Below are 27,559 nucleotides of genomic sequence, written 5' to 3' on the forward strand. Positions count from 1 at the left end.
GGGTTTTAATTCAGCAATATCACAAATACACATGTAAATGACCACTAAGAGGCATGATTTTTCACTCTTCTGTGCTCTTGCACTTGTATCTGACCATTTATATGTTGTGTAAACAAGTCTGAATGCAGAGAGAAGATAAAAAATATTTAAAAATTACAAACATGCACACACACATACAATATACACACTATGGAACTCAAATATAACAGTATGGGGTTAATTTATTAAGTTTTGAGTTTTTGCGGTAATGCTTTTGGTCAAAAACTTTTAGAGATGTATTATACCCCAAACCTGGAAATAGCTAGAATCCAAAAATACACCATCTAGAACCTCTCAAGGTCATGTAGGAGGCAATGGTAGAGGTCCCTTTAACCATTTATAGATGTTAATAACCTTTAACCTTTAACCTTCATGATGTTCAAGTTTTTTTCAGAGGGTTTTTCACCAAAAACTCGATTAATTAGAGTTATTGGGTTTCACAACTCAAAATCAAGTTTTTTCCTTTCTATTTTTTTCTTCATAAGATACCATTCGAGTTGTGAGTGCATTCAAGTTTATTGAAGTTCATTCGCAGTATAAAAAATTCTAACATTCAACCCCCTATATGTCTCATGAGCAGACTGCCATAATACTGTAATTATTTAAAAGCAAACTAATAAGAGGTTAGACCCTTAACTGTACTTCTTGGGGGCCCTAGAATGAAGATTTTCTACCATAAATTTCTTCTAGCTGTCCAAGAGGTCCTTTTATCACGCATTACTGTACTTTAGGCTGCCAAAAATATACTAGTGATGACAATAGTATACTAGCTGAGCAGGCCATAGCTATGTAAAGTACAGTATGCTCAATCAGTATTATAGATCACATACCTTACATACCTTCATTCTTTAGTCAAAGTATTTATTCTGCTTAGGTAGTACAATCATCATTATCATTTATTTATATACCACATACATTAATTTATAATGACCAAGGACTTAAACATTTTACAAACAAGGGTTTACAGAGAATAATACAATTTGATGGCCTTACTTGCAAGAGCTTACAATTTACAGTACAATCAATATAATGGATATATGTGTTCTTTATTGCAGCTGCCCTTCTCTGGCCCATTCTACTAGACATGCCTAGACACTCCAATATAATGTATTGCAGTAACCTTATTTAATTATAATAAAGTGCCAAGTGCAACAAACTGTGCCATGTTTATTTCATAAATAAACACGGGTTTGGAAAAGTAACGTGCTGAAAAACTTTCAGGTAAGTTAGACCAAGGTTTAGGAAACAACTCAGTTTGTTGCACTTATAATTGATTTAGGGTACTGTACATTAGTATCTATTTGCACTTCCCTACAGATATTTGTTTTATAGAGGCTCAATGGAAAGTAAAAGACAATCTCATACAAACAATATAAATACATGTCGATACTGATATATAGTTAACAGTCTTACTAAGCAAACCTCTGCATTTTTTTTACTGAAAAATTACTTAAGGGATTATGTATTCTTGTTTTGAAACAAAACTATTTAAGATTGTAAGGGCATCAATAATGCTTATTTATAAAAAATATATTTTTAAAGATGTGCTTGCAAAGCTGGAAATATTTTTGTAAATGTACTGTAATTCAGGTGTTGTAATGTCACTGACACCTCGGAGGTGTCAGTAATTAACCTTGGTAATGTTGTCAATTTTGCATTTCAGAGATATGTATGTCAAGGAAAGGTCTTGTGGTTATAAACTGAACTTTAACTGACATGTTACATCATTACCGAGGTTGAAAAATGTCAACTTTTTCTGTTCCTTTGCTGATCTACAAAACTGCAAATAATAAAAGTTGCTTTGAAAAAAGTCTTCACTTTTGTCAACCCCCCAAAATTCTGCCGCTTGAAAAAAATCTCAAACTCTGACAAATTGGACAGTAATTGGATGAATATGTTAAGATATTTTCTGTATAATATTCAATTACATTGTTTTTTGCCATCATTGAAGTATCTGAATAACTTTTATATTCCATGTCATTTAACATGATAAACTCTTTCTTTCATTGTGGGTAACTTGAAAAGTGATAGACTATTCTAGTAAAAGGTCAGTGGTTTGTATGGGAAACTGTAATAAAAATAAGATAGGGATTGGAACATTTGTAAAAAAATACTAATAATAAAAATTTGGTTTATGGTTAATTTTTATTATGGTTAATTTGTGTTACATAGTCACATAGTTACATTGGGTTGAAAAAAAGACAAAGTCCATCAAGTTCAACCCCTCCAAATGAAAACCCAGCATCCACACACACACCCCTCCCTACTTTTACATAAATTCTATATACCCATACCTATACTAATTATAGAGTTTAGCATCACAATAGCCTTTGATATTATGTCTGTCCAAAAAATCATCCAATCCACTCCAATCCAATCCAATAAAGGCATTAACTGAATCAGCCATCACAACATCACCCGGCAGTGCATTCCACAACCTCACTGTCCTGACTGTGAAGAACCCCCTACGTTGCTTCAAATGAAAGTTCTTTTCTTCTAGTCTAAAGGGGTGGACTCTGGTACAGTGATCCACTTAATGGGTAAAAAGGTTCCCTGCTATTTGTCTATAATGTCCTCTAATGTACTTGTTAAGTGTAATCGTCCCCTCGCAAGCGCCTTTTTTCCAGAGAAAACAACCCCAACCTTGACTTGTCTACCCTCATAATCTAAGTCTTCCATCCCTCTAACCAATTTAGTTGCATGTTTCTGCACTCCCTCCAGCTCATTTATATCCCTCTTAAGGACTGGGTTAATGTTAATGTCAATTCTTTATTGCAGAAGCCACTCAGATACATAGTGACACATTGTTTTCAAGAAAATGTATAAGGTCCAATTGCTTTATACTTATTTCTACTAGATACTATGCATAACCTTACAGTTATCAACACTGAACCTCATTTGCCAGTTTGCTGCCCAGTTTACCATTTTAATCAAGTCACTGTGCAAAGTGGCAGCATCCTACATGGAATGTATAGTTTTGCACCATTAAGTATCATCAGCAAAAATAGAAACAGTACTTTACTGTGAATACACAACTCCAGGTCATTAATAAGCAAGTTAAAAAGCAAAGGGCCTTCTACAGTCCCCTGCATTACTCCACTAACAACACTGGTCCAATTAGAAATTGTGCCATTTACCACCATGCTTTGTAACTCGCCAATCACTTAGCACCATGCAAGACCTCCTGAGAAATGAAGTAAAGAGGTTTGTAAATCACAGAGCTAAGCTTGTGATGGTACCCTGAAATTAATATCATCCAGTCCTGGACTTTTGTTTACTTTTACATGTTCTAGTCTCTTTTGAATTTCCTCCTTTGTCACCCTTATACCAATACTTATAATATTAGAATTGGGTCTATTAAAAAGGAAGCCTTCAATAGCTGGGATCTCAGTTGTGTAAATGGAAGAATAATAACAGTTCTGAATTTTTGCTTTTTTCCCTGATCTCATCAACCAATTGACCTTCCTTTCTTAATAAGGGTCTCACTCCTTCTTGCTCAATTTTTTTTTAGTATTTATATATATTTAATGAATAATTTTGATTGATTTTAATCTTCATTGCAATACCCCTTGTCATCTCTTTTTTAGCTTGTCTGATTTATTTAAATAGTTTATTGGCCTCCTTGCACCAGCAAGCTTTTTACTTTATTTATCTGTAAATACATTTTTACATTTATTTAAAATTTTTACATTTATCTGTAAATCAAATTTTCTAATAATGCTATTCGCTATCAGCTCCATCTAGAACTTCTGTTCCAGAGTTAACCCTTCCATCTTCTTAATCTGGCAAATCTGTAAGGATGCACAAACCTCAGATCAACCTCCCTATTCCCTTTTCCCACATTAGACTTTCTAACTGTTACAATGTTACTAAATGTTAATTCAAATGTGAGCTGTTCCTTAAATATTTGCATTATGGCATTTTTATTATGATAAAATTAACTTTGCAGAAAATAACTTCTAAAGACTATGTTTTGTGGTAAGGCCTTCTATTTGCTGAGATCAGAATTGTTCATGAATCAAGTTTAAAAAATATTTGAGAAGCTTAATACCAATCAATATTAGAGTTATAAAAGCCCCATAATCAAAAAGTGTTTTATAAGTTATAAACCACCATAATCAAAAACTATTTTATACATTACAAAATGTATTACTCTTACTTATGTTTTGTAAATAACACTGGGTGCCCATTCAAACAAATTTGAGAATTATTAGAAATACTATATTAAAGAGTATTTAAGCATCAGCTCACCTTTGAATTAACATTTAGTAACATTATAACAGTTAGAAAGCCTAAGCTTTTCAACACACATAGAGATCCCCTCATTTTTTAAAGTGTACTTAAAATCAAGTTTCACATACACAACAAATGTATAAATTCATACAAATCTGGTTATTAGCTAGATATTTAAATATTGATAACTAGCAAAAAAATAATTTTGAGTGACTATCACCTGGTCAGATAAGAGAGCAGTGAATACTCAAGATTAAAAATCATTTTGGGTTGAGAAATTGAATCAAGGCACTATGTCTTTCTGGGTCAAAGAACTTGATTGCTTTAGACCAAGGATGTACTGTATGTTGCTAGCATAAGTCTACTATTTTGCCAAGCCTGTAGGTCTAGTTAGAATATGAAATATTATTAAGCAGAATGTGAAAGCAACTAAAGGGTAAAAAATTGATTCTAGGATATATATAATTTGTCAAGGTAATATGTATTAAAAGTTGCATGATTGCAATTGTGGACTCTCTAGTGGACTGTTAGAAAATCTGGCAATTTTTACATCCACTTAAATAATCTGTTGTATTGATTCCCCTTTTAGGTCTTCACACAAAGATGGAAATACAATAACTTTCACAAAGAGAAAAACAATTAGTCCAAACAAGAATAAAAAATTGCATTTCAAAATGTGATATTCTTCCTTAGACTGTTGATTGCACATTGTGAACTTTTAAGAAGTGCTTGAAGATTTCATAATGTTTTGGAGCAAACATAACTTTTTCAGAAAGAAGTTTTATTACACAAATTGTGTACAGGCGCAAACTGTAAAATTTGCAATCATTCATCCGCTGTCGGAAATTGACACTAAACAGTTTCCAGGTTCACAAAAGAGTAAAGACATACATTTTCACATTGTGAATAGATTTTCCGTTACTGACTTTTATTACATTCTCCTAAAAATGTCTCATATCTATTTTTGAATGTGAATCATCCCAAGAAATTTATAGAATGGCTAGAATTTACCTGTGAGTACAGTATCTGGACAGTGCTCCCTTGACAATGGTTTTGTACTACTTGTACTACTGCTCCTGAATATCTATGGGACACTATTCTGTAGTAATTAGGTTGGGGGGCACATATTGTAGGCAGTTTAATCTCAAATAAATTTCAGCCAGTAGAGATATCCCAAAACTAGCTCCTGCTGCCTCACATTTAGTAAATGCCTGTACCAGTGGTGCCTTTTAGTCTTCATTCATTAGAACATCTTCATTAGAACATCTTCAGGCTGAAAAGTATCAGTTCTGTTGCTTGTCAGGTCATTCCCATCAGAAATGTAGTTGGCAGCTGTTCCAGCGGTTTCTTTGCTGGCTGAAATACTCTGGTGAGAAAATGCTCCACAGGCCATCAGGCTTAGTTATCAAATGTGTATTCAAGCCTTATCTTATAATTTGCTTATTAAAAAGCTATGGTTCACTGAAAAAGTATGCCTATTTTATTGGACCATAGCTTTTTAAGAAGCAAATGAATGAACGATGTATTATCGAGGATCTGGAGTGCTTAAGTCTAATTTAAAATAAATGCTTGTACTCAACATTTTTATTCATTTAAATTAAGAAAGGTATTAAAAGCAGTATGAACAAATGTTTGCATGAAATGGCTTTGACTTAAGAAACTGACCTCAAAATACTGCACAATTTGATGGCTTGTAAAGCAATTAGGATCAGAATAAATCTTTCATCAGAATAAGTCTTTCACACTCACAAAAAGAATTATACTATGAAAATGACATTAAAAGCAGGTAAATATTTGACAAAAGATTATGTCAATGCACTTGTGTTTCTTAAAAGTTTCTGTCCAAAAAAAATATAATTAAAAATATTTAATTGTAATTTTTATTGTATACTGATTATTAAACTTACCATTGAAATTAACTGCCCGAATGTAACTGAGAAGCTCTTTTCCATCAATAGTTCTCATTCGTGGGCAGAGTCCAATATACCCAGGGCAGAGATCTTTGTGCATGTTATTCAGTGCATAAGCCATTGAATATACTGCATCTATCACAAACTGGACTTTTCCTTCCTGTTCATAATTGGAATGCCGACCAATTCGTTCTAATCCTGTAGAATGAGAGAATTGTATTATTGTTTTCTATAAAATAATTATTTATCATTTATTACTTATTTAGTCTTTCAAAAAATTTGTTTTTTTTAAGGTGGCCCAAAACTAAATTATGATGGATATAATGCAAGTAATGAGATGTATATAGGGTCGTTTACAAGCACAAGTACATGCTAAATTAGACACATTTCTGATATAAACAATATTCAATAAAGATACTTCAATTGAAACATGCTTAATGCACATCTGTATAGTTGTGCTATATGCCAATGTACTCATCCAATCGGCTCTGATAGTGTGCAAGAGTGCCTATACTGGCGAACCCTGGAGATAATTCTACACTGAAAATTGTTGTAGTTCCAACAATTAGTTGCATCAATAGGCACAACATACTTGCTCATAAGAATCATATGGCACAGCAGAAATGACAAAATTCCCACTTTGAATATGCAATTACATCTTCCCATGATGCTGTAATTCTGGGTACAAGGGCTGCAATCGGGGCTACAAAATGGCTATTTTTGTCTGAAAATTGCACACTGCATCTGGCATGTAACATTATAATATCTGTTTCCCTTACTGCTTCTCAAAGGAACCAGAAGAACATCTGCTGTTTTAAAGGTGATTGTGGCTGGCATGTGCATTAACCAGACCATTTGTCCTAGACTTTTACCATTTTGTTTTTGGCAAATGGTCTGCAAATGTTTTTTAAGAACATTGCTACACTCTAAAGCACCTGACCTGTCACCCTTGGGTGAAAAATGTATTCTGCACTTTTTACTTTAAGTAAATTGGGAATTTTGTCTATTGAAGAAGCAATGCATAAACTATATTCATTGGTAATGTTTTCAGACATTTTTGCAATTGTATCTGTTATTTTTCAGAGAGACCAGACTGCTTACTATAATAGCATACTAGCACATATGGCCTTTAGAGGTGCACTGAATCTGGGAATCAAAATAGGCTTTGCTGGGATACTAGAACTTTTTGAAGGTTTAAGTTGCAGTCGTGACTTTAAATGTTTAAGTGCTTTAAAGGGACTTTCAAAATGCATCAGTTAATAGTGCTGCTCCAGCAAAATTCTGTTCTGAAATCCATTTCTCAAAAGAGCAAGCAGATTTTTTTATATTTAATTTTGAAATCTGACATGGGGCTAGACATATTGTCAGTTTCCCTGCTGCCCCTATTCATGTGACTTGTGCCCTCATAAACTTCAGTCACTCTTTACTTCTGCACTGCAAGTTGGAGTGATATCACCCCCTCCCTTTCTCCCCAGCAGCCTAACAAAAGAACAACTCACTAACACAGATAACAGCTCACTAACACAGGATAACAGCTGCCTGGTAGATCTAAGAACAGCACTCAATAGTAAAAAGCCAAGTCCCACTGAGACACATTCAGTTACACTGAGTTGGAAAAAAACAGCCTGCCAGAACCCAGTTACATCATAAATTGCTGGCTTTTCTGAAATCGCATGACCAGGCAAAATTATGTGAGATGGCTGCCTACACACCAATATTATAAAATTTTAAAAAATTACACTTGTTGGTTCAGAAATTAAATTTTTCATGGTAGAGTGAATAATTTGCAGTGTAAACAGTGTAATTTAGAAATACAAGACAACACCATAAAAATCATGACAGAATCCCTTTAAAGCTCTGGACAATTGAACATGACAATTCTTGTTCACAGGCAATTTATTTATTTCCCTACTGGCCATATTATTTTTAATTCATGTAATTTAAAATTAAGAGCCAGTCATAGCCAAAGCCTACTATCTGTGTGAAGTACATCTTAAGTTCCATCCATGGGGATATATTTTGCTTTCACTGTCCAGTTAGATTCCTAATGTTTTATTCTTCTTACCGTTTGCACCAGGCTTTTGGATAATATTTTATCATGCACTGTTATTCTTTGGGGTGAAATGGATAATTTATTTTTTATTTTATGTGTAAAGGAAAGCAGGACCTGTCATAGAACAAGGTATTTAACTCTGAACTGAGCTCAGCACTCCTACCTGTATACATTTGGGGGCCGATTCACTAAGGGTTGAATATCGAGGGTTAATTAACCCTCGATATTCGACTAGGAATTAAAATCCTTCGACTTCAAATATCGAAGTCGAAGGATTTGGCGTAGATTGAACTATCTAAGGATAATTCCTTCGATCGAACGATAAAATCCTTCAAATCGAACAATTCGAAGGATTTTAATCCAACGATCGAAGGAATATCCTTCGATCAAAAAAAGTTAGCCAAGCCTATGGGGACCTTCCCCATAGGCTAACATTGACTTCGGTAGCTTTTAGATGGCGAACTAGGGGGTCGAAGTTTTTTGTAAAGAGACAGTACTTCGACTATCGAATGGTCGAATAGTAGAATGATTTTTAGTTCGAATCGTAGTCAAAGGTCGAAGTAGCCCATTCGATGGTCGAAGTAGCCCAAAAAGAACTTCGAAATTTGAAGTTTTTTACCTTCGAATCCTTCACTCGAAGTTAGTGAATTGGCCCCTTGATGTAAGGGTATGGCCCTATACATTTACATATGTAAAAGGGTAAGATTCCAATTACACACATGCACACACACTCATATGGGTAAAGAGACCATCAAAAATATTTTGTTTACTTTGCCATATGCTTTCAAATTATTACACTAGAACAACAGAGTTGAGAAATGAAAGAATACAGGAAATACAGAGATCTGTTATCTCAAAAAATGTAGCAAGGAAGGAAAAATGTTCAGTATTTCTATTTCTACTGTTACATAGAAGAGAAGAAAGTAAAGGTGTTAGAAAAAATGTGATAAAGTCATAATATATTAGTAATAAAATACAAAGACAAAAATGATACAAACAAAATAATAATACAAAACACATGATGGCTCGAAAGCGCAAGGGGGATAATTAAGTATATTTATATGTTTCCAGTGTTATGCTGTGATACATGATATAATCCCTTAACAACCAAAGTTATATGCAGTATAAGAAATTGCTTATGTATTTCAGCAGGGTAATACATTTTAGGAGGTGTTTAAGCATATTTTATTGACACTTAAAAAAACTCTACAGAGAATCTGAATCCAGGTTAAATTGAATGCTTCTATAAAGTATTGCTAAAATTTAAAATGTATAATTATCAGGAACAAATAACTTGGGAGGCTTTTAGATGAGTTTCTCCTTGAGCTATTTCTGTTGTTCCTCTTTATTTTCTCACTTTTTAGGCATAATCTTCCTCTAGCTTTACATCCTAAATTCCATGCCATTCCTTTCATATGATGGTCAAAACAGAACACTTTATTGTGCGAGTTTGCAAATATATCTCTGATAATAAACCATTCTACCTAATAAAAAAATCTTACATTTTAAAATACATACTTCATATTGTTGGACATCATGGACCTATATAGTAGAACAGATATGATTAATTTAGAAGCCATTCTTCAAGATTACTGCTAAAACTCCATATAGGCCAATGAATGACAACTGCATTCTGTACCTCTTGGAAGCAAGGAGTATTACTCAAGGTTAATAGCACATAAGGAATTTTGACCCCTATTGCCATCCAATGTAAAAAATGTGGCAATCAGTCAATTTGTGACAGGTGGACCTTCATGCAAAAATGTTCAAATAAGTGTATTTTACTATTTTGCACAGCTGTCACTGCTCCTTGTCCATCAGCCAGGGCATTTAATTACATTACAAACAGACATAGTATTCCATTGGGCGACAGGAGCCTAATGCTTCATGTGCCATTTGAAATTAATATGATTTAGGAATTTTCACTGGTAAAATATATAATGATAATTTTATTGGTTTACCTACATACTGTAAATTTATACATTCATAACATTTATGACAAAAGATACACTGTACAGAAATTTATCCAGAAAGTTATTATCCAGAAACTTCTAAAATTACTATTTCCCTTATTTATACAAGCAATTCTTCATGTAAAATCATTTACAAATGTATTTTTATTTAGACAATACCTTTGCCTTGATAGCTAAACTAGCATAAATTCATAGTAATGCTGAAACCCACCAAGGTTTTTATTTTAATATATCAATGATTTATAATAGCTTTAAGGCATGGTGATGCAAATCCAAATGCAGGAACCCTGTATTCCCAAATATTCCAGATGTTATTGGGTGCTGTGTATATGATTTTTAGTTTTTTTTTTAATTTGTTCAGTATGAATCTAATAGTAATTATTTTCCTTATAGATATATAATAGGAGTAAGGGTTTAGCGTGCCACCCTATTACAGTACCACTTACAACCAAAATAAGCAGCACTTTTTCCATACTAAAAAAAAAAAGTAAAAAAAAAAACCTTACACAGAAATAGTTACATATTTGTAAGTGTATGTCAACACATTTGAAAAACGTATTGGCCCCATTGATTAATTTATAATGCAGCCATTTCTTTGATGTAAGCTAGGTCAGGTACTTACAATAGTGCATTTCATCTTTACTAGTTATACACTGTGACTTGTGTCTCCTTTCTGTGCTCTGTTATTGAAACAAGGCAAAAAGTTTAATGATAGACCTCTCCTTTAAATCGGCATATAACAGCCTCCTCATTAACATTTTATTGTATATGTTTAGATTCTGCAAGAGATATAGACCCTGTTACATACATTTTTGGATTGGACATCAACATGAAATAATACATATCCTCATTATATTAAAACAAAGGACTATGCATATTTTTAGATTTGTAATTTTTTTGAAGCACTAAAATAATCAAACATGTCAGTATTTCAGCTATCCATTCCACAATGAAACTTTTAAATAAAATTAGTACCTTTTGCTGGGATGATATCCAATGAGAGCAGAGCACAGTTAACAATAAAGGGCCTTGTGCATTAAGAAAGAAAAACTTGCAATTGTATTATGCATCTCAAAGTCGCTAAAAATTAGAAAGTTTCTGTAGCTAAAATTGTTATCAGCGTTTGCTTACTGCATCAAGAATAAGCTGTCAATTGCCAAGCAATGCAACACATCTTTATTACATTACATTTGAATAAAATAATACAAAACGATACACGGGGTATGCTAAGTTATTCTGTTTTGTGCCATGACTTCTAGGCACTAAGGATCTCAGTGCTTTAAAGGGGACCTGTCACTCTAAGATATCATTTTAAATCCTGCTCCGTCATGTTAGTTGAGAAAAATAAACTTTACATACATAACTTACATTATATAAATGTTTTAAATCTTGTTTGTGGATATTGACAAAGTTGAGCTTGCACTTGGATGTAAATTTGATGCAATTATGCTTAAAAATTTGGCTGGCGTTATTTCTGGCATTCAGCTAGTGATGTGTGTGCCCGATATTTTCAGCAAACTATGCTGCAGAGAGTGAGGCATGCCACTGTGAGAAGCCTGAAGCTACTGCCTGGACCTACTGCCTGGTTCAGAGGTGACGGTAGCAAAAGTGTTCCCCTGTGTTAATAGGCACAACTAAACTTGAAGGATGCTGAAGGATTCGCAGCAGTTTTTATATTTTCTCCATTAATGAAAACTTTACTTTCGGGAACATTAAGTTCTTTGTACTAACTCCCAATTCTTGCTCCTAATGCAAATCACATGTGGGGAGAACAGATTTGGATAATTGTTTTCCACACAAATCAGTAAAAGAGCGATTAGGACATGATATACGACACCCTAAGAATGTAGGTTGACTATATAAATATTAAAGTTTGGCACATTTGCAAATACATTAGTAAATCTAAAACCCTTAATATTAACAGAGTCTTAATAAATCAGCCCCTGGATTGGGTATAATCTGTCAGATGAGGGAAGTAGGTTACTGAAACACTGAAGTTAACTGCAGACTGTATTAAAGATATAAGAAAAATTAGGCAGGTGGAATTAATGCTGGAGTCCATGATAAACAACACAGCAGATTATGCAAAGGTTACCAAATTATGTTAAAATAAAGGACACTCAAAAAACTTGTTAGAATGGTAACAAATATATAATTTTGTAATTTTGTTGCAATCAGTGCATCCCCAGAACTTGCATTTTAAGTAGTGACTATGGGGCAGATTTATTAAAGGTTGAGTTATATTTAACTCGAAAAATGTGTGTTTTTCAAGGGTATTTTTCAGTCAAAAAAACCTAAAATGTTTCTGGTTTTTAAAAGTTCTGTTTTTTTTTAAATACTCCAGCTAAAACCTGTCAAGGTCATGTAGAAGTTAATGGCAGAGGTCCCTTCGACCATTTGAAGATGTTAATAGCCTTCGTGATGTTTGGGGTTTTTTGGTGGGTTTTTCTTGATTAATTTGAGTTCTTTTCCCTCACAAAAATTGATTCATTCGAGTTTTCGAGTTTTTTCCATTTGAGTTTTTTCTTAAATTAGAAAACATTCCAGAGTTCAATTGAGGTATATACAAAACTCATAAACCTCTAAAACTCAACCGTTGATAAATAACCCGCTATAATTTTTTGACATTTTTTTCAACTTGCAGTATATTGATTTAAAGTATTACTAATCTATAGCGCTGATTAATGATTGATCAATACTCACATTCAGTTAAAACAATGTTAGAAGTGAGTTCCTTAACTTACTTGCGTTTTCTAGTATGAATGGCTTTGGGGGTTTTTTGCTTATGGTAGTTTTTTTTCACACAATAGAAACACAGGGGAGCTAAGTTCCTGACTCTCTCAATCTTTCTAACTTGAAAAAACCCAATTGTGGAAAAAACTGTTGCCAGAAAAAGCCAACAATGTGATTGTTTATATTTCACTTAGAAGCAGTAATGGAGAAGAACTACCTGCAACTATGATAGGTGCACACAAGTATATTAAAGGTATATGCACTGTATAATAGGCCCAAACATGGAATATAATTAGTGAAATACTTGGGTTTCCTGAAGTGCACAAATAATTATGAACCAAAACTTAAATTGCCATGCTTTGTGGTAATAAAGCATGTTTATGCAGAGTACAATTTAGGAACATTGACATCCCTCTTATCCTCTAAAAGAGAATGCCAAACGCCATATATTTGACCATGCTTTAGGTAGATAGAGAAATCAAGATGTGGAGATTTTTTACAAATTAGTTATTTAGCCTTTGTATCAATGGAAACAACAATCCATTCTGCCTATAGATGTTATAAAAATATTTTCTTGTGCAGTGCAGAATATTACAAAAGAAATAACAGTTTGGAACCACCTGTCCACTATAATAATTTTATTGTGAATGTTTGTACTTTGTGGCAACACAGCCAATCTCTGAATCAATGCTGTTTCTAAAATTATATGAACCATAACTGTAAGTCTTAGGATGTCAAAATTCATCATTACTTACTACTTCCAGAACATTTTAAGTTACTTATTAAAACTAATAATTTGAAGAAAATATTCATTCTACAAGTAGAATGTTTTTTGGTGATGAAACGATAATTAAAAAGTAACAATACAACCATTTTTGATTATTGCTCCAATTTTGTATGTCAAATTTTATAAGTATATTAAAATAGAACAACAAAAAATTACACTGCACATGCGGCTTACTTAAAGTCCCATCATCTTCTAACCTAAATGCCTGAATGTGCCATAAATTAAGGATTATATACAAAATAAGTATCTAATACATATTTTTCAGAGTTGGTTTTACCGCCTAAATCTGTAGACGTTAATATAAACCATTAAAACCTTGCTATGTGACTTTCTTTCTTACATCTACATTCCCTTTTGTTTATTCCTGGTGAAAATCACATTAGAATGCAGTTGTTGACTTTGAATAAAATGGTTTTCAGAATAAAAAAACAATTCAGTGCTAAGTACTTAATTGCATTTTATACAACTGAGCTATTAATGACTTACAGATAAAGCGCAAACCAATTTTAGAACATGTTAACCGTGTTTATTAAAAAGTAGTAAGGTTCTATAACTTAACAAGTTATAGAAGATTGGTCAGAAACAACTGCCAATTAAATAGCTTCTACCAGGCATGAAACGTTCACAAATGAAAATGTATAAAAAAAGTGAACAAACAGTTGTCAGATTACTCTAAAACTGTTCCTGGCCACATAACAATGATGTTTGCATTTAAATTGCTTTGCTTGAAGATTGTTGTTCTGGACACATTACTGGTAAAAAAAAAATTGATGAGCAAACTTGAGGTTTGTATTTTATATAACTTTCTACAGAAACTTTCTGCAAATTAGTTCACTGTCCTTTTCAAATTCCTTAGAAAACAGTTTTTTTTTACAGGCTGAATAGACAAATTTTTGTGCATGTTTATAATTGGGGCAATGAACAATTAAAATTTGTAGAGTTTCTAAATCTATTGTGCTGATATCTTCTGCTATGTATGGAGTATCTAGGAGTGCTTTAACGCACACACTTTTTTCATATAATATTTGATATAATTTTGCATTTAACATCCATTTAACAGGTATGTATACAAACACCATTTTTGTTTTAATAGTGAGTATTTCTTTAAAAGAGTATATCTATTTTGCATCTTCATTCTATTTTCAGTTGCCTTAGGAGAGTGACTTAACATCTAATTATCTTGTTTATAGAATTGTATGAATTTTTCAGATTTTCTGCCCGAACACCACAAAATATTTTGATTATTGCATGAAACCCAGTACGAATCAGGATATCTTCGGGACTTCTCCCATTGACTTATATACAACCTCGGCAGGTCTGAGATGCTGGATTTTCGGATTCTGACTTTGTCCATCCTCGGGGAAAATAAATCCTGAAAATTTGTTCGACTTAAAATTCGGATTTTATAGTAAAAAATACTAAAAATGTTCGAGTTTTTGGCATTCAGACTTTAATAAATAGCCCACAGAGTGTTGTCATTCATCAGTGCCTTGCACCAAATGAACATTACTGACCGTGTTCTTTGTTATTTTCACCCTACTTTTATTAGATTTGTAACCATGAAGAATATAAAAATCAAGGCATTTTTCAATATATAGACACTAAGGAGCAGATTTATAAAGGGTCGAAGTGAAAATTTAAATTTTCAAATTTGAATTTAAGTTTTTTAAGTGGAATTTGACTAGGGAATAGTTAAAATTTGATTCGAGTTTTTTAAAAAAAATTTAATTTGATTTCCAAAATGCATAATGTACTGGCCCTTTAAGAATTCAAATTAGACTATTTGCCACCCTAAACCTGCTGAATTGCTGTTTTAGACTATGGGGGACATACTGGGGTCAATTTGGATTTGTTTGCAATCTTTCTGAAAATCAAGTTTTTTTCAGAGAAAAAACTTGAATTGAATTTGATTCAAATTCGATTTGAGTTTGTAAGTCGATCCCATTCACCCGAGTTTAAAAAATTAGAATTTTTGGTAAATTTTGATTGGTAATTTCTTCTGAATTTCAAGTTTATGGGAGTTTTTACTAACTCTAAATTCAACCCTTGATAAATATGCTCCTAAGGGTTGAATTGAAAATTTGAATTTTCAAAAAAATTTTTGGTTAAAACTGTCAAATTCAAATAGGGAATTATTCAAACTCGATTAGAGTTTTTTTTAAAAAGAATCCAATTAGATTTCGAGATTTATCATACTGTAACACCTATTTGGGCCATACGGGGTTAATTCACCAGCTAGTGCACTAGACCATGGGTTACACGTGACTAACACTTGAGGCTAGGGCCTTCGCTATAATGAAGATTAAAGGTGTGGTGTAGTGTAACAGGCTACTGAGCAAAAGACTTGGGTGCCAGGAGGTTCTTAATAAAACAGGAACAAGGTTTATTACTATGCACGAAGCAAGTGACCACAGGTTTAGTAAATCACAGTGAATCAGAGTAAATTATGCAGGCACACATCATGCAGTTTACACAGGCTGACACTCCCTTAGGACAGACTTGGCAGGTATCCCACTTCACCTCTGCGACATATTCCGGTAGTGGTCTCTGGATCAACCGCAGGGCAATCACTCTCTCCTGATTCCGTCTCCGCTGGGATCCCTATACTACATGCAATATGGCCTGGGAGAGATACCTCCAATCTATCACTTCTATGTTGGAGCTCAGAACTGATCTTTTTAGCTCAACCCTGACTATCTTACACCCCTAGAGCATACTAGTACTGGGAGCTACACTTGCCACTTTCTATTCCTCATTCACAGGGTTGCCTGTTCCCCGAATTGGACACATGCCTTCTTCTGGGCCTAGCTGTACCCAGCCCCTCTGAGCACACCCAGCTGGATCACCATCCAGAGGCGAAAGAGGAAGAGGCCACTCCTTACACACACTATATTGCAGTGTGGCAGGAAGCCACCTTTTATAAATGTGCCTCCCCGTGTATAACTTTGCCTTTTATGTATTCAAAAGAATGCAAACATTTAAAAAAAAAAACAGTAATTGCAAAGTTTGTTTAAAATATTGCTATCAATATCATACTCAAAGGAACAAATAAATTATATTTTTTGCCTACAGTCTATATAGCAGTCAATATTTCTTACTGTAATCCATCCAAACAGTGAAAGCAGAGCTGCACAAAAATATTTACTATATGTTTTATTATTATGTTTATAATTCTTATTTATTATAATCCATATACATAATTTTTAAATTTCTAATGTTTTTAAATTAAATATCCAACTGAAATTAGAGGAACACACACACACACACAGTTTACTTGTTTTGTAATTAAACTTTTTGTACACCTAGGGGCAGATTTATTAAAGGTCGAGGTGAATTTTTTCGAATTGAAAAAATTTGAATTTCAAGTTATTTTTGTGTACTTTGACTAGGGAATAGTCCAAATTCTATTTGAATTTGCAAAAAATTAGAAAATTCGAATAGCAAAGTTTATCATGTACTGTCTCTTTAAAAATTAGACTTCAACCATTCACCATCTAAGACCTGCTGAATTGCTGTTTTATCCTATGGGGGACCTCCTATAACCCATTTGGAGTTAATTAGTATTCATGCAGAATAATGAAAGCTGTTATACAATCTTGTTGCAGCAACATGATATAAAACTAGCCGTTGATATTCAGACTATAATTAGGGGAAGATTAATCAAGGGTTGAATTTCGAGTTCACAGGAGTTTGTAAAAAATGACCAATCGAAATTTATCAAAAAAAAAAAAAATCGAATTTTTCAAACTCGGGTGAATGGGATTGACCCGCAAAACTACAATCTAATCCAATTTTAGACACCCAAAAAGTCCAAATTTTCATGAAATCTGTAAAAAAGGCAGATATGTTTAGATGATATTGTCAAATTGCAAATTCTGCTATTGACACCAACAGGACCTTAACAGGTTGAAGATGGAGTATTTTTCGGATTTGAACTTTTTGCATCCTCGGGTTATAATTAACCTCGAAAAGATTCCAATTTTTTTCCCACAAAAAATTTGGATTTTATAGTAAAACATTTTTTTTTACCTTTTAGCATTCGAACTTTAATAAATAAACCCCTTAAAAAGAATGTCTATTCTTTTAGAAAATTATGCAGAATTTGGACCGGATTGCATGTGTCTGGGGTTCTGATGTATGAATAACAAACTTGGAGTCATTTAGACCTTTGAGGCAGTTTGCAATGTGCAAAAAATGGATGCAATGTGCTAATTTTTTGCATCTTACATACTGGCTTTGTATCTTTAAGCACAGATTGTTACAACATTCTCCTCCCCATTCATGCCACCTTCCATATATATTTCTTGAGAAAGGTCCTAGATGGGGACCTAGATGGTCTGTTTTATTTTAAGATGAATGAATAAAAGTGAAGATTTTTTTCATTTTTTAAAAATCTCCAGTGTTCATCTATATTTTGGATGAAGTTTGTATAATTAGCATAGCATAGCACCTGGGTCAATGATTCAGTGTGGGAGTGCTAGACCTACTATAGATTGTGTGTGTGATATATGTATATAATTGTCTAGAGAGAGGCACACACTCACAAGACTTATGATGGAAAAAAAGGTGTATTTTATTCAGCAAAAAAACTGCTAACGTTTCAGCTAGCACTATTTGACAAAGGCTAGAGTGGTAGCTGAAACTTTAGCAGTTTTTTTTCATAATAAAATACACTTTTTTTCATCATAAGTCCTGTGAGTGCGTGCCTCTCTCTAGACGTGATGCTTATTCTTTGGCCTTCTGCACCCAGGAAAAGCTAATTTTTTAACACGAGCTGTGCCGGCACTCTGCAGTGTATATATATATATATATAACAAACTAGGGAAAGTTGTGCTCACCACTATTTTTTAAAAACCATTAGGCGGGGGTGCAATGAGGCAGTGACCACAAAATACATATATACAAATACAAGATTCCTCTGCACTCAACCCATTATCAATATATTTAAGACAGAGACATTTTGTGCATACTGCTACTAAAAATGCCTTACCCTTTAAACAACACAGGGATTGTTTGTCCATATATTGCAATATATTTAAGCTGGCCAACTATATATATATATATATATATAAAATTTGCAGAAGTATTGTGGACTAGTTATTAAATGTTACAAAACACATGAAAATACACCAGTTTGCAATATATTGGATAAAATGTCATGTATTTTGGTAACTGCCACACAAGAGTGCCTTTCTTTTACACCTTCTTGATTTTAGATATACTTCACAGTACATATAATCAGCATTAAAATAATTTAATAGAGGTTTATAGTGGATATGTTTCTCCTAAGCCAAAGAATCGTCAAACCACTAACATGCTTTAAACTTTATGAGCTGTTCATAGAGTTTGAAAGAATTCAAATATGCATATCAAATAGCTAAAAGGCTTTGCAATTTCATATAGAACATATTTATTGTATCTGTTCAAAGAAGCAATATTAGCTAGTTAAAGGCATCATTAGAACAAACCTTAGAGAAAATAATTCAACAGATTTCACCAATTGACTCCAAATAGGTTCTAGGAGGTCCCCATAGGCTAAAAGAGCAATTCGGCAGGTTTTGGATGGTGAATGGTCGAAGTTGAATTTTTAAAGAGAAAGTGCATGATAAATTTGAATAGAATTTGGACTATTCCCTAGTCAAGGTACACAAAAATAGCTTGAAATTCTGTTTTTTTTAATTCAAAAATTCACCTCGATATTTAATAAATCTGCCTAGATATGCTGTTTAGAAGAGCAATAGTGGTGAAAATTAGTCAAAATATTATTACTATAACTATTATAACTATATGTTGTAAGGTTTTGTGGTACCAATGGTTCCACAATGGTTTACATTTCAGCCTATAAGAGGAAAGTAAGCAGGACATACTGTACACTTAGGGGGTTATTTATCAAAATCTGTTTTTTTTTGATTTTTTAAATAAAAAAAAGTCAGAACAAACTAGAATCCACTGTATGAATGTATTTATCATTGAAAAAACTTTCTAAAATCGGGAAAAAAATTAAAAAACTGTTTTTGTGAAAAAAAAAAAAAAGAATTTTTGGGGTTTTATGCCATAAACACTTGAATTTTTCATGAAATCGCTTGAAAGCCCTGAATTTTTTTACAAGCTTGGAGATGTATTTTCAGATTCGGGCTTTTAGCAGACTCATATTCTGAAATATCCTCTGAAATATCCATATTCTGAAATATCCTCTGCTCAAGCTTCCATTCAACAAATGTTTTACATTCACTTTTCAAAGGTATTATTATCTGTACAGATACAGTTGTCTGTAGCAATTCCAACAATTTCATCCGATAGCTTAGATGTTTGGCAAATAGAGACAGTGAAGTCTATACCAAACAATTCTTTGACAGGAACTATAGTTAATATATATTTTACACATATATAATATATACATTATGACATGTTGCACATGCTCACAAAGTATTTGTGCCCTTGATGAACTGCATTAACAAATTAATCAATCACACATCAACTTTAAACAACAAATACTTGACTCCATGTCTGCTGGAGGAAAATTGATCCCACTGTCTCTCTTATCGGGTCTGTGTATAGCAGTGACTAGGAGAAATGCAATCTACAGTCACCCTCTGAGATTTGTTTGCAATGATGCCACAGATATACTTCAACTAAAAGGAAAATGGACCTAATCTCTCATCACTTTACATAGGGTGACTATAAAGCCAGTAGGGACAGTTTTAGTATATCGAATAGCAGCTTGAGGTCAAATTAATCATTCCTTGATTCTGTAGCTTGATGGGTGGATCCACACTGCAGTATGAGGAACTAGGATGTTATTTGTGTTTAATTTACTATCATATCTTGTACAATACTGCACAGCAATGTAAATATAAAATTGTAATGGGTAAAAGAACAACACAAAAAATACCTCTTCTATAAGGATTAAATATGCAAAGCATTCAAAATACAAGCTTTATTATTTTTTGTGCTTAACAAAAGAAACCGCGATAGCTAAAATATATGCACTAGCCTAATTCATTTATTATTATTATCTGTTCAATCACCAAGCACATTCCCACTTACATTAGCTTATTACAACATTCATATAAACACCAATATTTTTTAATTGAAAAAAAAAAAAAAAAAAAAAAAAAAAAATTATATATATATATATATATATATATATATATATATATATATATATATATATATATATATACACTAAATACGTTAATTTTGAAATAAATTATAAAAATCATAGCCCTGATACTATAGTTAAAGGAGAAGGAAAGGCTTCGTACACTTCTTGGGGTGCCAAATGTTAGGCACCCCAAGTGATTGTATTGACTTACCTGAAACCCTGTGCCAGTGCTCCTATCAGCAGAAAACTGCACCAGCCCGGGGTTATACCAGTGAGCACCACGGAGCGATCCTCTTCTGTCTTCCTCTTTCCTTTGCACGGCTGCGCATGCAAAGTAGAACGAAAAGCCAAACTTTAACTAAAAAGACGGCTATTTCATTCAATTGAGCATGCGTTTTCCCTGGGAAATTTGAAGAAATAAGAAGCCGGAAGAGGATCGCTCCGTGGTGCTCGCTGGAATAACCCCAGCCCGGTGCAGTTTTCTACTGATAGGAGCACTGGCCCAGGGTTTCAGGTAAGTGTATTTGTAATAAGTGATAGTAAAACATTTAATCCCTCCGGCATTACATACCTATTTACACGACCCAAAGGAATACAGCCCCCACTAGTATCCTCAGGAAAAAATAGTTAAAATATATGGAAGAATAGTAGTGAGGCACCATAATGTAGTATGACCAAATGTCATTTTATAACAGATTTGTAAAATTTTTTAATTTTGCACTGTCCATGTAGTGTCAAATGTACACATGCTCCAGCTAAATTACATATTCTGTAAATGTATGTATGCAGATAGTACACTTTTAGCTGATGCATTAAAACATGTGCAATGGCTCTTGCACAGTAATGTGAATAAAATACAATTGCACTACATCTTTGTTGTCGGTATGTCACCATTTCCAGTGCTTGGTGTCAAAATTATATCTAAATAAACTGGTATATTTACCCATATCTTATATTCTGGTATCAAGAACCCATTGCTTCCATCCAGAGCAAAAGTAATCAATAAATCCGGTAAGTGGGAAATGATACCAAAAGGCGCAGGAATTCTGCTGCAAGGTGCCTTGATTCAACTACTGTACATTTTTTCGAGCTTAACTGCTCTTTATCAACACTTGATAAAGAGCTGTTAAGCTCGAAACATGTAGTTGAATAAAGGCACCTTGCAGCAGAATTCCTGCGCCTTTTGGTATCATTTCCCACTTACCGGATTCATCAAAATTATATCTGCACATAATTGTTTAGGTGCAAGTACATTATGCCTATCAACACAGTGTGTAAAAGAAACGGATCCGCACACACACCGATTAGTGCAGTCGGGGATTATCCCCTTTTATTCAGCCACCAAACCAACGTTTCGAGGGGGAACACCCACCCCAACACAGGCCATTATGGGAGCCCTTTAGCTATTGCCACCACTAATGAATGCCATACATTTTTGCAAAGACTGCTGCAAACTTTGCGCAACTACAACTGTGCAATTGGAAATGAGCGCATTATGATATAAAGATGGATGTGTCTAAATTAGTGACTGGCTTGTTTCTGAGTCTGCAAAAGATGATAAGTAATTCTTGGTGTACTCAAATCATCTGCTCTTATTTACCAAGAATAAATAAAATTCCAGTGGATTTATGAAGCTAAACTTTAGCAACACTCAAACAAGCAAGCCCATCCCTTGTGAAATCAACACAGTATTATCTCAGGGTTCAAATGTCAAACTCTATACTTCTTTTCTAGTTTTGCCTGCTGAATATGAGTGCAACCATTTTTTTAGGGTTCATTTACTCCAATTAATATGCTGAGGGACTATCAGAGCTTTAAATATCTTAGTTCTTCAAAGTTCTATCCTTCAATCCCTTTCAGGCCTACTTGCCACTCGTCTTTGAAAGGTACAGGCCTGCTATTACCACCCATTTTGGGGTGCTTATTCTACCTTTTAAGATTCTTGCCACAAATTATCCTATACTTCTGACTAAAGCCAATAATTATCCTATACTTCTGACTAAAGCCAATAACAGTCTCTTGTCATAATGAAAAAAAAATTCTGTTCCATATGAAAACTGTACCTTTTGATTTCTATGGTTTCTAATGTACAGTATGTCCTGCACAGGCACTGACAGATACTGCAGTGACATTTATTTTTGACCTTGCTCCGTCTGTTTATAAGAAGGAGCTATCCTTGGTTTGGTTTTCTTCATTCCCTATAGCATTCAGATACTGAAGGCTATTTTTTTCCATCTAAGTGATCTTTCACCTTCATATACTACTAATGGACACTGTTTCTGTCTTTGACATGCAACTTGGCTCAAGACTATGCTGAATTGCTGCCTCTCTTAACCTGGACCCATCTGATAACAATTTCTCTCTCTACAAACAGGACTGTTTCATTGTAGTGACTTCCTGAGAAATTAGATTCTGCACCCTGGGAAGAAGGTAATATTTCTGCACCCTGTGAATTAGGTACATTTTTTTTATAATATTAGGTAAATAACAATATTAGCATTTTATAGCCTTTCCGTTACCTGTAATTATTTAAGTAGCTGCATACCATTGTATATAAAAGATAATAAAAATATATAATATTATCATAATACATACATTGATATGTTTCTTAACATATCTCGCTATACTGTAAATGTAAAATTGTGGAACAATGTAAAAACCAAAGCCTTTATTATTTTCTTTCTAGCAAATAATGTTGAATTTGTATACAGAGGCATATTGGGTCCAGGACAATAAGCAATCTCTAGAATTCAGACCACAATCAATTCCAAACAGAAAAAAATTGGTTTCTTTATGCTCATTTCCTAGATCAGCATTTCCTTAGCAAATGCATCATTCAAGACAAACAATGAATAAAATTGATAGGAAGTAAACTGTAAGGGCTCAAATATACGGTTTTTATGAATAAATGCATATCCAGGTCAAGTTCCATAATACAGGGAAACAGCTTATAGTACATTTATAAATAGGACTTTTTAAAGTCATTGTTCTCAAACTGCATTTTAACTTTTGGCATACAGTAGGTATTATAGAAGGAGGAACAAATCTACTCAACTATTATAGTTGTGCTGATCACATTTATTAATAAAAATATATTGCAGAGCAGCCAAAAATTTTTTATAGTGCATACAAGGAAATTATATTTTACACAGTGAATGCAACGATTTCTTTATCTGCAAATATATTAGGGAAAAGCAAACAGACACAATTCTGTGTTTAATTCAAATATAGAAGACATGGAGCAATGGAGAAAGTAAAAAAAAGATCACCTTTCTTTAAGAATAATAGCATTAGCAGATAATAATAGCAGATTTACTAAGCTCGAGTGAATCCAAAAATATTCGAATTTCAAAGTAATTTTTTGGGTACTTCGACCAATCTAATTGGTCAAATTTCGATCGAATCGAATGATTCGAACGATTCGAAGTAAGAATCGTTCGACCATTCAATAATCTAAGTACTGTCTCTTTAAAAAATCCTTCGACCCAAATAAAAGCTACCGAATTGAATGTTAGCCTATGGGGACCTTGTAGCACTTTTTATGATCGAATAAAAATCATTCGATCGATCGCATACAATTTTTATTCAATCGTTCAACCGAACCTTTTGCGCTAAAATCCTTCGAATTTGATATTCGAAAGGATTTTACTTCGAGGGTCGAATTAGAGGGTTTTCTAACCCTCGAAATTCGACCCTTGATAAATCTGCCCCTTAAATAGATGCAATTCCTAATGCCACACAATCAAGATTTGTGCCGATGAAAATGCTGCCAAAAAATGATCCGTTCACAGAAGCTAACTATCGTATGGATAAACATACTTAAGAATTACAAAACCAATCATTATCCTCCATAAATGTTGGAATAATAATAATAATCACAGAATTTTTGACTAGACATGTATAGTACAATATGTACTGATGGAGTACAGGGTCTGTCAATCACAGGGCATGCCATCTCATCTTACTGAAAACAACCCATAAAAATTGCTACCATAATTTCTGCAAAACACCCTTCTTTGCAAATCATTTCTTTATGCTGAAAATATTAACATTCATGTTCCGTGGAATCAGCCATACCCCTCTGCCCTGTATCTTTGCCCTCATCTTCAGTTACAGACATCTGAGCAACAATTTTTTTATACATTAATAGGATCTTTATACAACTAGCAACAAGACATCAATAATGTACCTGCCTGTCACTGAAATTCGATGCCTTGGCATACATGAAGCTCTGCTAGCCATCTTGAAATGATTGCTGAAGGCCTGCCTTTTCAAGTAACTGTGACGGTTCCCTGAAGACATCTTCAACCCTTTAGAATGTAATCTCATGCAGACAGGACCTTCGGGCCATATTTTTTTAGTCTATGTCATTTGTAATATTGTTGTACGATTCCTGTCTCAGATATTAATATTGGCTATTCCTATTGTGTCATCAATGACAATTTAGAATAGCAAAGCTATGTAGAGAGCTGTAATGTGTATCTCTGGCACATTTCAGTTTAATGAAAAAATAAATTAGTTTATTGAATTAAAAATACATACAGTGATGTGCCAAAATTATAAACGGGAAGAATGAATAGAGCATGCTATTTTCACACTTCCCTGTTTAGCTCTCTATGCTAAATATTTAATCCACCTAAATGGTGAACAAATGTGAGACAGTGATGTTATATTTTATACATCATTTCATAATAACCTTCAAATTACCATCTAAACTATTTGGGGGGGGGGGATCTGTCAACAGACAAAAACCAAATCGACCAGTGAAGTGTGGCAGCTAGGTCTTTATTAAAGGGATATGCAGAAACATGTTTTTTTCAGTTAATAGTGCTGCTCGAGCAGAATACTGCATTGAAATCCATTTTTTAAAAGAGCAAACAGATTATCCACATTAATTTTGAAATGTGGAATGGGGCTAGACCTAGCCAGTTTCCCAGAAGCCCTCATGCCATTTGACTAGTGCTCTGAGAAATTCAGTTACTCTTTACTGCTACACTTCAAGTTGGAGTGAGATCACCCAAACCTCCCCCAAAACCTCTACCAATACCAACACCAGGAACTTTTTCAATAAAGTCATATTCCAAAAACTAGTCTAACATTGACTTCTAAAGGTTGCCCCCATATCCATACTGCATTCTATATTGGTAACTCACTCTAAGTCTACTAGGATACTGCTTAGACATTAAATTCCACTGGCAATCTCTGCAAAACTCCTATGTCATCATTTGAGGGATCTTTGACAGTCATATAAAGTGATGGGGAACAGAGACATCCTTGATAGTGAAGGATAGACTCTTTCAAACACAACAGCACATGGGGATCATTTTGGTAGTGAATTATAAGTGACTGATCAAGGAAAGAAGCATTTGATAATGACAAGGAGGTCTGTTGATGTATGACATGGATCGAAACTAGGTTGTCACATAGTAATATTACCATTTACTGCACCATTTTATTCCCCTAGGAATTTCCGCCAGACTTATGCCTTTTGACAATTCTATGAAGACATGGGGAACAAAGACACCCTCGTTTTCTAGGGTCAACTTTTTTGCCTACTGTTTTGGCCTTATCAGGTAGTCATCTTAGCTCTGCAAGTTTATGTCTTGGAAATCTGAAAACCATCTCATAGAAATCAATATCAGTTCCCAGAAAGATAATCCGCTTATCTTTATCCACCAGTATTGTTAAAGTCATCTGTTACTTGATGGAGGACCAAAAAAAAAGAAAGACCAAGTAGCATTGTGTCTGTTTCATCACCCAAGCACATGTTATTTTTGAATTATTAACGAATAATCAGGTCAGTGGTCCAGCTAATGCAAAGTACAAGTTAATTAGGTAAACATATTTTTAATTATTTTTTTTTATTCCTTTTGCTATCCTCCTCATTACAATATTCTCCTGTAGTTCATATTTCAGAGTATACTGCACAGAACATTACAGATACATAAATATATGCTAAATAACAAACACCTAATACAATAGCAATTTCACAATAGCTGGGTCATGGAGTTTTATTCATAGTTGAAAAGTTCCAACAAACTAACATTTTGATTACATTTATTGTATCTTTTTTCCAAGAATAGTTTTTTACTAGAACTCATTTTGTTTAATGAGGATTCATATCTGGCATATTCTTTAAGATTATGTATACAGATCATCACATGATAACACTGCTAACATTGAGAGAATTTTACAAGAGAATTTTTAAATGTTTAAATATGTATTGTTTTTTTTTACTTACACATTACAAGACAAGATGTTCCAGAAAGATACACATATTTTCACTGGTGTTACTTATTATATTTCTTTTTCCAAGTACATATATCTTATGAAAGATCTCAGTAGTAGAGGATTTCAAGTGCAATGTTGTTTATTCATTTTGGGTAGAGCAATTACATCACATTTGAAAAAACACATGATACATTAAGGTTGTTATTTATCAAAGGTGATGTTGATTGTTACCTAAAAAAATTGAGTTTGAGTGTATTTTTCAGTCAAAACTAGAATTTTTGGGTAAAAAAGAACTTGAATTTTTAGGGTTTATTTAAAAAAACTCAAATTTTTCGAAATTTATTATACCCCGAACTTGAAAATAGCTTGAATCTGAGAATACTCCAGCTAAAAACTTTCAAGGTCATAAGTAAGTCAATGGCAGGGGTCCCTTCAAACATTTGAAGATGTTTGTAGCCTTTATGATGTTTGGGGGTTTTTCGGTGGGTTTTGCTT

General features: G+C 33.5%; 1 protein-coding gene across 3 annotated transcripts in view; it reads right to left on the minus strand.

The window, feature by feature from the left end:
• The window catches only part of grm8.L (glutamate receptor, metabotropic 8 L homeolog), a 435,368-nt gene that overhangs the window by 90,024 nt on the left and 317,785 nt on the right, over positions 1-27,559 (minus strand). For all 3 annotated transcript variants that reach the window (XM_041586418.1, XM_018252589.2, XM_018252590.2), the window contains one exon: positions 6,180-6,380. In XM_041586418.1, the coding sequence (XP_041442352.1) occupies positions 6,180-6,380 (201 nt within the window). The remainder of the gene's footprint in view (positions 1-6,179; positions 6,381-27,559) is intronic.

The sequence above is a fragment of the Xenopus laevis genome, chromosome 3L, assembly GCF_017654675.1.
Source record: "Xenopus laevis strain J_2021 chromosome 3L, Xenopus_laevis_v10.1, whole genome shotgun sequence".
NCBI classification, from domain to species: Eukaryota; Metazoa; Chordata; class Amphibia; order Anura; family Pipidae; genus Xenopus; species Xenopus laevis.